The 12070-nt window shown below is 47.7% G+C and overlaps 1 protein-coding gene across 2 annotated transcripts in view; it reads left to right on the top strand.

Annotated features, from left to right (window-relative positions):
• The window catches only part of LOC131767983 (1-acyl-sn-glycerol-3-phosphate acyltransferase delta), a 1414884-nt gene that overhangs the window by 1252841 nt on the left and 149973 nt on the right, over positions 1-12070 (top strand). The window contains exons 11-12 of one of the 2 annotated variants that reach the window (XM_059083510.2): positions 3337-3454; positions 9274-11849. In XM_059083510.2, coding sequence (XP_058939493.1) covers positions 3337-3454; positions 9274-9386 — 231 coding nt within the window. In that variant the 3' untranslated portion in view covers positions 9387-11849. Of the gene's footprint in view, positions 1-3336; positions 3455-9273; positions 11850-12070 lie in introns of those variants that run through there. The other variant, XM_059083506.2, reaches the window with a different exon arrangement.

Below are 12070 nucleotides of genomic sequence, written 5' to 3'. Positions count from 1 at the left end.
AGGTCAGGCAGAAGTGAGGTCCAGCCACACAGCACTTGGGTCAAAGAGCGGGCGAGTGGCGGAGTGGTGGAGAGTGAGGGCGTCGGCTGCGCAGAGGAAGCAGAGATTTCCCGCCCCTCGGCCTCAGGGTGTGGAACCACTCTGTGACAGTGCCGTGGCCTTCCACCCTTAGTCCGCGCTGTGACATGTGACGTCGTCGTGAAAGAAACTGTAGCCCCACAAGCACGGGGTGTGAAGTCAGAGAGCCCAGGGACTATACACACTGATTCCCTGTTGCTTGGTGTCTGTGGCCGCAGGCAGGTTCTGTTGCTTCTTGAAACTGAGGTTTCTTCCTCTGAAATAGTTGACAACAGCCCTACCTATTAGGAAGGCTACAGTCGCTAAATTAAATGATCTACTCCAAGCTCCTGACAGAGAGCACAGCTTCCTAATATAATAGACATGGCCGCTGTTACTTCTTTTTTTAAAAATTTATTTATCGGAGTATCATTGCTCTACCGTGTTGTGTTAGCTGCTGCTGCATGGTGAAGTGAGTCAGCCGCATGTGTACTTACAGCCCCTCCCTCTTGGACCCCCTCCCCTGCCCCATCCCTTTCCCCACCTGAATCCTGATCCTTAGCTCCAGGGTCCCGGACCAGCCTGCTTCCCCTCCCTCTACAGCGGCTCACTGCAAACCTATTACAGCTTTGTAGCCATCATGGCACGATTCTTAGACACAGCTCTGTGTCTTCTTCATGGAATCAATGGGAAAACCAGCAAGAGGACAAGAGAGCTGGTTCCATGAGCATGTGAGGAACGGGATACCGTGCCATTTTATTTATCGATTTACTTTAAAAAAAATTAAACTACAGGGCTTTCCTGGTGGCGCGGTGGTTGGGAGTTCGCCTGCCGATGCAGGGGACACGGGTTCGTGCCCCGGTCCGGGAGGATCCCACGTGCCGCGGGGCGGCTGGGCCCGTGAGCCACGGCCGCTGAGCCTGCGCGTCCGGAGCCTATGCTCCGCAGTGGGAGAGGCCACGACAGTGAGAGGCCCTCGTACCGCAAAAAAGAAAAAGGTTGGATTCGTATCTGGGGTGAAGGATCCACTCACCAGATTCCACATCTGATCTAGGTGCCTCTCTGCACTGTGGATGATTGCTCTGCTTACTGACCCAGTGGTTTCTTTTGTTTTTTGGCTGCGTTGGGTCTTCGTTGCTGCGCGCGGGCTTTCTCTAGTCGCGGCGAGCGGGGGCTACTCTCCATTGCAGTGCGTGTGCCCCTCATTGCGGTGGCTTCTCTTGTTGCGGAGCACGGGCTCTAGGCGCATGGGCTTCAGTAGTTGCAGCACGTGGGCTCAGTAGTTATGTCACCTGGGCTTAGTTGCTCCGCGGCATGTGGGATCTTCCCGGACCAGGGCTTGAGCCCGTGTCGCCTGCATTGGCAGACGGACTCTCAACCATGGAAGCCCTGACACAGTCGTTTCTGAGCACAGCCACCCCAGCAGCACTTGCTTTCACTCTCACCATCTAGAAAACCTGCTAAGAGACCATGGTGCTGGGTGGAGAACCCGTGTGTGAGCGTCTCTGGCTTGGGTTTCCATCCTTCAGGTTTTCCAAATTTTTGCATTTGATCGGCCCTGGTGCTGTTATATACGAGGTGAGCATCCTGAAACCTGGCACTTGGCCTTTTTACTACTCAGACGCCTCCTTTGTAAAATAAGTTTGATAGCTGCCTGATTTCTCTAGGTTACTTTGATGGGCCACTGAAATGCTGGAAATCAAAGTGTAAAAAACAATGTGTTGGGCTTCCCTGGTGGCGCAGTGGTTGAGAGTCCGCCTGCCGATGCGGGGGACGCGGGTTCATGCCCCGGTCCGGGAGGATCCCACATGCCGCGGAGCGGCTGGGCCCGTGAGCCATGGCCGCTGCGCCTGCGCGTCCGGAGCCTGTGCTCTGCAACGGGAGAGGCCACAGCAGTGAGAGGCCCGCGTACCGCCAAACAAACAAACAAACAAACAAAACCAATATGTTATAAATTTGTAAAGTATCATCAATGTTATCATTAGAGTAATATCAGAGTATTAGAGCATTTCATGTTATTTGATTTCTTCACTAACTTATATTTTAAGTCATTTTTAGTACTTTCTTAATCTAAAAATAGCTCTGGGAATGTTTTAAGAGTCATTACAAATTAATAAAATGACCCGCACGTTCCTATTAATTTTAAAGCATAGAAGAAAAAAAATTAATACCATAGAGGCCAAGAAGGAGGGGTTCTGTTTGGATTAACATTTTGAAACATATTTCTAGACCACAGAGTCCTTGTACTAAACCCCAAAATGTACCAATTCTTTTTCTGCATGTGTCATTCACTGAAGTAAGTGAAGAGATTGTGGTGTCTGACCAATTAGACAGGCACAGAATATCTTCGGGCCGCTCCTTTGAAATCCCTCCTCCTTTTTGTGGCATATGAGTCAGGGATGATTCATCAGCAAACATTTCTGCGAGCTTGTTGTAGATCTGGAGGTCATTCGATTATCAGGTAATGGGTGTCACATACTCTGTCAGATACAGAATACTTCAGATATTCTGAACCTTTAAGGAAATTAACCCACTTGATCCTTGATACCACAATGCACTAGGCACTTTGATTTCCATCTGAAACGGGAACTTTCAGAGAGTTAAGGAATGTTCCCAGAGCCACCCACCCAGGGGGAGCTGGGATTTGAACCCAGGCGGCTGGCTCCAGAGCCCAACCAGGACCTCTGGCTCTTCGGTCCCTGCCGCCACTTCCTCCGTCACATCAGCTTCACCTCCCTGCTCCTGCCCCGTCCTGTCTGTGACCACATTCCTGTCCAGGTGCAGGAATGAAAGATCATCAGCTGCTGAAGAAAGTTTAAAGGCAGAGATTTTGGAGTCACACAGACTCTGCTGCTTATCGGCTTTGGGCAGTTGTTGAACATGTCTAATACTCCATGTAAAATAACTACCAGTCCACTCACCTGATGAAGCGTCTAACGAGAAGGTTTTAAGAGTATGTGTCACCTTGCCTGCATGTTAAGCACCCACTAGATGTTATTTGTTACAATTATTCAAGACACTAAAAAGGAGGAACTCAAACTGCAAAAGTGCAGTCTTGTCTTGGCTTGTAAGCACAGGCCGGATGCCAAGAAACCATGTTGGTACATGTCCCTGCATGGCCAGGAGCCGTCCACCGCTTGTCAAGTGAGTTTACTTTTGAGCTTCTTGCCTGAAGGCACTTCCATCTCTTAAGAACGTCCTGTGCAGTGTTTCAAGGGACCCACATTGAAGCCCACTGTGAAGATCTGAATTTCAGCTCCTTCTGTCTCGTTTACCCAGGCCTACCAAGTCGATGAGAAGACGGCAGAGCAGGCTCGATGGGAGCACGCCTCCAAGGAAACGATCAAGAGGACCGCTAAACCCTGTCCCCGTTGCCACGTGCCGGTGGAAAAGCATGGTGAGTCTGGGCTGGGCAAGAAGCGAGGGCGTCTCAGGGCGTCGGCTGCGGGGCTGGGACCGTCAGGGGCTCTACGAGGGCTTGCCGGCTGCGGAGCTCAGCGCTGGGACTTGGGCACCATGTGGCCAGAGTTTGAGTCTCAGCTCTCTCACGTCAAGTTTCTTAGCCTCCCAAGCTGCAAGTCCTCTTCTGTAAAATAGAGCTGATAGCAGACGCTGCCCCGCAGCAATAGAGCCATATGACACGGTGGGTGGCAAATGCCTCCCCGGTGCCTGGCATAGAGAAAGCACTCAGGAAGCACTAACCGCCCTTATTGTTGTTTATTATTAACGCTACTAAACACTTTGCACCTGATTTTTAAAAACAAGTGCTAGGGGAACTTTCCAGTATTTCCCCCAGAGCGCCCTCCATACCACTCTGGTATCTAGAGATACTCACCGGGGAAAGGCAGATGCCACCACGACACTTACATCGGGCAGTTGGTTCCCACCGTATCCCCTCTCGGAGGATAACAACAAGGGAAACAACGGACTTGTACTGAGCACTTACTAAATGCCGGTTCTAGGCGCCCTTCGAGTATCAGGTCATTTAATCTTCACAGACACCGCATGAGGAAGCTATTATTATCCCCATCCGTAACATACATTCAAGCCGTTCAGAATGCCTTTTGTAAAGAAATCTGTTTAACTTGGTGTAACCAGTTGGCTCCCAATGTTTTTGCGCCACGATCACGTCAGTGACTCCTATCCCTCTGAACGCGGGACACACTCTGGGCTCTGGTTTCACCATCCCTGTGGCGGGAGAGTTAGTGCCTTATGTTGGGGTGACGCTTGGCTCCGTCATTAAACTAGCCTTTCCACGAGTGTGTTTCTGAATGGGACTTTTGCCTTCTACCAGCTTCTCTCTAAATTTTAAGCATAGCAGGGGTGACTTGGGGACACCTCTGGACGGATGAAACAACACCCACCATGGTCAGGGTCTCCCGGGAACCCACGTACACCTGCTGCTTGGCACAGCTTTACGGGCTTTCGGATGGTCCTCCCTGGGGACAGTCTACACGCAGGGCAACGTCTCGCTTCCCTTACACGTGTGGTCGCGTCCACGCGTCGTCACATCCTGGGAGCCACCACAGCTGTGGGGACACCTGAAGGAGCTCCTACCAGAAGGAGCCCCTCCCATCTCCCGTCTCCCTGCCTCCTGCCAAGTGGCCCCATGTAACCACTGGAGGACACTGAGAGGGAGGCCAGCTAGGCCCTGGGGACACGACCATGCTCGTGGCTGTGGTTTTTCGTCCCCCCGTTGACCTCCCCCTGCTCTGATGGCTGCTCTGTGTGATCATGTGGTCTGCGGGCCATCGCTGCGTAACCCTCGCGGGCTCTGGAAGTCGACCTCTAGTCTATATTCAGAGCATTCCTCTGGGCTGCCCGCTTCCCAGGGACCCTGCGACCTCGCGGGAGCCGGCGGGGCACCCGTGCCATCCATCTTAAAGCCGTCCCAGCCCAGCACCCAGAGTTCTGTCTAAACGTGAAACACGTCGGTACGTGCGCAGTAGGGTCAGCGGCGTTAGCGCGGCTGAGAAATAAACGAAGCACAGGTACTGTTTTTCCCACCTTCTCCTCACGGGGCCTTCACTAGCTGCCCTTATTATTACATATTATTAACACTATTAAACACTTTGCATCTGATTAAAAAAAAAAAGACGACGCTAGGGAAACTTCCCAGTCCAGTATTTCCCCGGAATACTCTGATAGACGTCTAGGGATACTCACTGGTTTGTGGGGGCTGAGAGCTGGCCTGCTGTGCGTGAAACCCAGCCCTCGCCCCAGGGTGGGCCCTGAGGCTCTCTCTCCTCAGCGATGTCCTTATGTCTTCCTGAATACAAACTTGAGAGCGCTGACACCTCCCAGAGCGGCAGCCACAGGCCGGGCCCCCAGCCCTGAATCACTGGTCTCCCGGGTGGGGGGAGGGCGGTGGGATGGGTGGGAGGAGAGTTTATGCACTGAGTCATCGGGACTCCTTCCTGTGCTGGAACGCTCCTGGAAATGCAGCGGGCCGGCCCGCACCTATAAACAGAAGACAACAAGAGACTCAGAGGAAAGAGCTTTCCTATTCCTCGCAGACTGAGCAGTGTTGAGAAAGAAGCAAAGGCCTTTCGTCAGAAGGATGTGCGGTGCTGATGGGCACGGGCCAGTGTTCTGTCTCACGGGTGCTTAAAGGATGCAGATTCAACAGTAAGAGACCCATTTTGCTATTTTCAAAGGTCAGGAACCCCGGCTGTCTATCCCCTGGGCCCAGAAGAGTACCTGATAAATAAATATTTGCTGAATTTAAAAGGAGCTAGGAAAGGAGGTAGACACGTAAATAGATAATCTTATGAGATAGACAGAGAAAGCAAGCTAGTAAAGGAAGACCTTGGGGTTAAGAGACGGCTTCCCGGTGGAGAGGGTGCCTGAGCCGAGACTGAGAGTCAGGGTTATGAGCCAGGCAAGGACGTGGCAGAGAAGCCTTCCAGGCAGCCAGCAGGCGCCAAGGCAGGGAGGGTAAACCATCAGTGCCCGTGTGCGCAAGAAGCCCAGCTCTTTGGAGTTCCTGGACAGGATGAGGGGCATCTGCTGAAGCGGTGGGTGCTTGGAATGTAGGGCCCAGAATGACATGCAGGGCTTGGACCTGATTCTGTAAGACAGGGAACCACTCCAGGGTGTGAGGCCAGAAAACGATGTGCTCAGGTCTGCTTTGAGTCAGACCACACCTGCAGCCCCAGAAGGTGGAATTGAAGGAGTCAGGTGACTCCTGACTATAGACATGTTTCCTAATCTGGTTCTTTCTTTGAAATATTGTGGTGTACTATACATGGAAAGCTCTGATTTTTCACCTATAGATTTGTGCTTTTAGTGTCTACGACTGCTTTCAATTTTTAACAAAATGCGTGTTCACTTTGCAATAACCAGGAGAGCATGTTAAAGGTGGACTCCCATTGTACACGCAATTCTGTCTCTTGGAATTCTGATTACTTGCAACAGGTCCAGGTACATGCGTTCCAGAATATTCCCAGAATCATTAAATCGTGAGAAATTGGAGCATATGCAAGTGTTCTTTAATGGATAGAGGGACAGGCAATCTTTAAAAGAATGAGGTCGAGCTAAATATAGTAAAAAACAAAAAAATGCACAGAATATATTGTTGAGGGAAAATGCTTCTTCACAATTCCGTGTGGCGTATGATCATGACGGGCTGAAGGGAAGGTTTGTGTTTTCTCAAAATTTTGTTTGACTCGATTCGAGATGAATGACCCGTACTGAGAAAGAGTCAGTCAGTAACAACACATCTAGGAGTGTGGGATTAGGCAGGAAATGGATTTGGTTTCAGGGAAACCTGATTCTCCCACTGGCTTAGAGGTCACACCTATAGACTTTTAACCTATGAACTGAAAAGCTGAAACTTTCAGCTTATTAATGACAGTCTCTACTGTTTTAAAGGATATCACTACGACCAAAACAAACTTAGACTCCATTAGCAAGAAAAGCTAGTCTCATTATCTAGCTCTCTACCTAAATTCATAGCCTGTTTCATATTCAACTGAATCCCAGAAAAGCAGTTCTTCCTTCAGCAAAGCTGTCATGATAATGAGAATTATTTCCACTTTAAATGCAGGCTGAACTTGGCACTCCCTCCTATAACGCCCTTTAATCCCCGGAAGTTCTTCCTTTACTTCCACCTCAAACGGATGAGATTCAGGATCCGTTTTCGCTTGCAGTAAGCGTCTGTCGCCCGTTAAATTTGCCTTCAGGTTGTTCAGGAACTTCTGATCTCTCGTTCAATCTAACGGCAGAGTGACCAGCCCAGGCCGTGGTGTCGGCTGTGCACAGCTGGGGCTTTTCATGGTTTGAGCATCAGTCAGGAGACAGAATCCTCTAGGAGGGAAGCCAGCCTCTCTCCATGCAAATATCCACAAATGAGCATGTCATGGTCAGCAGCTTCTTGCTCGAGTTTACTTTCAAGCTGGCAAGGCTTTTAGGATTGGAGTCCCCGACTCTTCTCCAAATTATGGGGTCTAGCGTATTCCTTCCATGCTACACGCCAGGAGGAAAAGAAAGTTAACAACATGAATATCCTCTCTCTTGCTATTTCCTTTCTTCTTACTCCACTGTGCCATTGTGAGTCTAGTTTCTATAATAAAATCTTACTTGTTGAAGCTAGTATTCCAGATCCGTTAAGATTTTGGTATAATAGGAAAACATTCTCAAACTTTCATTCAGTCTCACTAGTCCATTGAATTTGAATACATTGCTTAAGCATTCTTTCTGATATTCCAGAGAAATTTAAGTGATTATACAGTATTACATTATTTATTATACTATTGACATCCTAAGTGCACAGTGAATAAATATGTGTTGAAAATTACACAATCCTGTAATTGTGTAATGCTAATTGGGAAATAGTAAAAGAAAACAAGTATCACACGTTCTTCCCTTTATTTTCCACATATTTGAATTTTTAAATGATCTTCAAACCAAAAAGAAGTAGAAAACTATGGGATTTTAAATGCCCTTAAGTTGGTCTAAAACAAATGCCTTTAGTTACATATTCATAAATATTTTATATTAGTGCAAGCTCTCATGCCAAGCTTCTAATATAAAAATGAGACAGCACTGAAGCAATTCTTTGGAAAATCTGGCAAGAAAAAATGGCTTAACAAGACAACTGGTAAAATTGAACAATGGAGCACATTCAGTGCTACATGGAATTCAAGGAAAGACATTGCTTTTGCTGGGTTATCTGGGAAAGTCACTCACAAACAGTTCTCTGCATATAACTTCATACAAATAACTTTCTCTTGACTTCAAGGCAGACTTGGTGTCTGATCCCCAGAAGCAAATAGGGAATGTATTTAACAAATGGGGGAGGTGGGGAATCCCAAAATAAGGGACTTTTCATCTCATACTGGAAAGGCCCTGTTCCATGAAAGAAAGAACATTGGAATCACACACATTTTGGTTAAACCTCTGGCTTCACACTTAAAAGCCTTGAGACCTTGAGAAAATTCTACAACCGGTTAACACCCTTATCTCACAAGGTGCTGTTGAGGAATAAATGACATAGCAGATGTAGAGCACCTAGTATTATTCATTAGTTTCTCTCTATCCTCATCTTAAATAAAATTTTAAATAGCATGAAGGAACCTATTCACTATTAAATGCTTTTGGAACAGCTGTCCCAACTCCTGTCTTATGAATTTTTTCAAGCCAAGTAACACTGAAGAAATGATAAAAATTACTCATAGTATATATTGACGTTATTATGTATTAAATTGTTAAATATATTATTGTATACTTAAAATATTAAATTTACTATATATCTAAATAAGGAATTGACCCCGTCTGTGAAACACAAAGCGTTTGTCTTTAAATCCCATCTTAAGAGAAGTCAGTAAACTCAGACTTACAAGTAAAATTTGTCCTTGATGGACGTGTCATGCTTCGATCTCACTCATTTCTTTTTTAAAAAATGTTTATGGGAGTCGAGTTGATTTACAATGTTGTGTTAGTTTCAGGTGTGCAGCAAAGTGAATCAGATGTGCATATATATACATAATCTCCATTCTTTTTCAGATTTTTTTTTTTCCCATATAGGTTATTCTCTCATTTCTTAACGAATGTCAGAACTTTAGAGCTTCCCAGTGGGCTTTCCGGTTTGTTTTCCTCGTTCAGATTCTGCTCTTGGGTTGCTTGCAGTAATTCTGTTAGAAAGCATGTCTGGAACAGAAGGTTGGCGCGGGAGTGTGTCCCGGGTGCTTATTTGTGGCCTCTGTCTGCCCACAGGAGGGTGCATGCACATGAAGTGCCCGCAGCCCCAGTGCCAGCTCGAGTGGTGCTGGAACTGCGGCCGGGAGTGGAACCGCGCCTGCATGGCGGACCACTGGTTCGACGTGTAGCTGGAGCAGCGGCCGCGCAGGCGCACTCGGCCACCATCCCGCTGGGAAACATACAGCGCGTCCTAGTGTCACCTGCTCCTTCTCCTTTCTCTAAACACACACACACACACACACACAGTTCTTTCCAAAATCACAGAAGCAGTTATAAGAGAAACTCCCAGGATCCCTTTCATTGTGCCCCTGAGAAACAGCCAAGCTAACGGTGAGATCATCAGCAAGTATTCGCAGCCCTCGGCAATACGCAGACGCCAGGGCACAGACGGCAGTGCCATTCAACCTTCTGTATGGGTTGTCATTCTGGAGTGAATTCAAGTCAGGCTGGAAAAATACACAGAGATTTCTCAGGTTCAATTACCTGCCTTTTACCTTCAGCAAATAATGGGAAGAAGCCTTTGGTGAGGCGGGAAGTCGTTTTGAGGAACTATGGTCAGTGGTTCTCTCTAAGATTGACTGCAATGGATTCTGAGAACGACATTCACAGATTTAGAAAGCGATGCTCTTATTTAAATTTTCAGAAAGCATCTATTCCCAAAGAACACAGGCAATGGTCAAAACCATGTGTGTATCCCCAAGAATTCTATTTTTATGTATTGCATTAATGAAATATCAACTCTGCATGAATCAGCTTGTCGACTAAGTGAGAAATTATGAAACTTAGTCTGAGCATTGAATGTTCAAATGTATAGGGAAGAAATCAAAGCTTAGTGTACTTTCACTTCATTTAATTATATGCAACTTTAGAAAGAAATTGTTTTTCTGAAAATATTACTAAATCGAGAGTTTGATTTAAACATTCATTTTGAGCTTGGAGAATAAGCTCATAGATCTGGCTTCACTGTCAATGTAATGAATAAGGTGCCTCTAGAGGGGACACTTTTAGAAATGATTTCATAATGATTCTCAGTGTTAACAAACATGCAGGTTATTAAAGCAGAATCTGTAAAGAAGGAGCGTTTCCAGATCATCAAAATGAAATTTTATGCACTTCCTGTCCACCTGGACCATGTTAATTACACTTTTTTGTATCAAAATATTTTATTCTGGACCCCTTCCAGATCTGATTAACATAACAGTTGTCAAAGCAACAGAGTGCAAAGGGAAACTGCAACGGCAACAGAAATGTGCCTGAGAGGATAAAGGCGTCATTGGGGACGAATCTCTGTGATGTGGAAGCAGACTACATTATAAGTGTAATTAACACGGCTCAGGACGGCCCAGCCGGGGCTCTGCCCACCCAACGGGTTATTCAGAGTTCCTTTCTCTCACACGAGAATATTTCCTCACGTTAACGTGGCTTGAATTGGACTGTTGATCAAGTTTTCGTCCTTCTTTTATTTTCGAGCCATTCACCATACATCAAAAAGGGATGTGTTTACACTGCACGCAGCAAACCTCATCCTCCACAGCACAGCGTGAGGCGGGAAAGTCAAACCAGTGTCTTTGTTCTCGTCCGCCTTCTCGGGTAGATCGTGACCATCACTGAGGGTGTAATGACTCTCACTGGAGCACAGGGTTTCTTCTGGATTTAGAGACGCTGGAAATCATGAAATCTGTAGCAGGCCTTGTCCTTGTAGACGCAGCACCAGAAATCCTTGCTGGAGGGAGAGAGGGAAGGACCCCAGCAGACTCGCCCAGGACATCTACCCCTCTGTCCCTAACCATCCATCCAGGGACAGTCCCCACACTCCATCTTCCTCAGAGGTCCTGCAGCTGGGAAGTGATGCGGGGGGGGCAGCCTTGCCAGCGGGAACGGCCTCACGTGGCTTCACCCTGTTGGAAAATCCAACCTCCCCAGCACGGCCCAGAGGCTGCCACCTCCTGTCAGGGAGCCTATGGATGGTACGGAGATAGCGGAGAGCCAGTCTCCCAAGTAAGAAAGAGGCAGGTCACCAGGCTGGAGGCCCACATCCCCGTGGCTGGCATCAGGGCTCAGCCTGGAACCCACGCAAGGCCCGCCTGCGAGTTACTGACAGTCCCAGCAGGTAGCAGCTCTGTACGCGGAGCCGGCGGGACAGTCAGATGGTCCCCCGTGTAGGGGGGCACCCAGCGTCTTATACCCACCACCGCTTTGCGGCTTAAGGACTTTGGTCTTACCGCCCCTCCCACTCTGCATGGTTTGTGGGCTGTGCCAGCCAGACAAGCTTCGCTCCCACCCATGCAGGCAGTAGAAGTCCTAGGTCCCTGCTACTTTCCTGGTGGTACCTTCTTTTTTTTTCAGAATAGAATACTGATTCTTAAAACAGGTTAAAGAACAAGCAGCCACTGTAAATGAGTGTGAATCACAAACCACTATAAATGAACATGTCTGAGCATTGAACGGTGCAACAAACTGTGAACCTAGCAAAAGAACAGAAATAAAGTATTCGCAGAAGAATCTTTATTTTTCTCTGAATGGTGTAAAGAAATACTTGGCAACTATGTCTAAGGTTGTACTCAAATTGTCAATAAAAGCATCCAAAGAGTTTCTGAGTCCATCTTTGAAGACATATTATCAATAAATGCTGAAGGCGTGGGAGGGAAGCCCAGGATGTGTCACTCGTGGCCCTTAAGGATTACCTGGTGAGGCCGTGGGCATCGTGTCTCTATTCTGAGCTCCAGATGAACCCCGGCTGTTTTAAAACTAGGTAGGGGCTTCCCTGGTGGCGTAGTGGTTGAGAGTCCGCCTGCCGATGCAGGGGACGCGG

Source organism: Kogia breviceps, chromosome 13 (genome assembly GCF_026419965.1).
Source record: "Kogia breviceps isolate mKogBre1 chromosome 13, mKogBre1 haplotype 1, whole genome shotgun sequence".
NCBI classification, from domain to species: domain Eukaryota; kingdom Metazoa; phylum Chordata; class Mammalia; order Artiodactyla; family Physeteridae; genus Kogia; species Kogia breviceps.
Note: the sequence above shows the minus strand (reverse complement) of the source record. Positions and strands in the feature narration are given on the sequence as shown.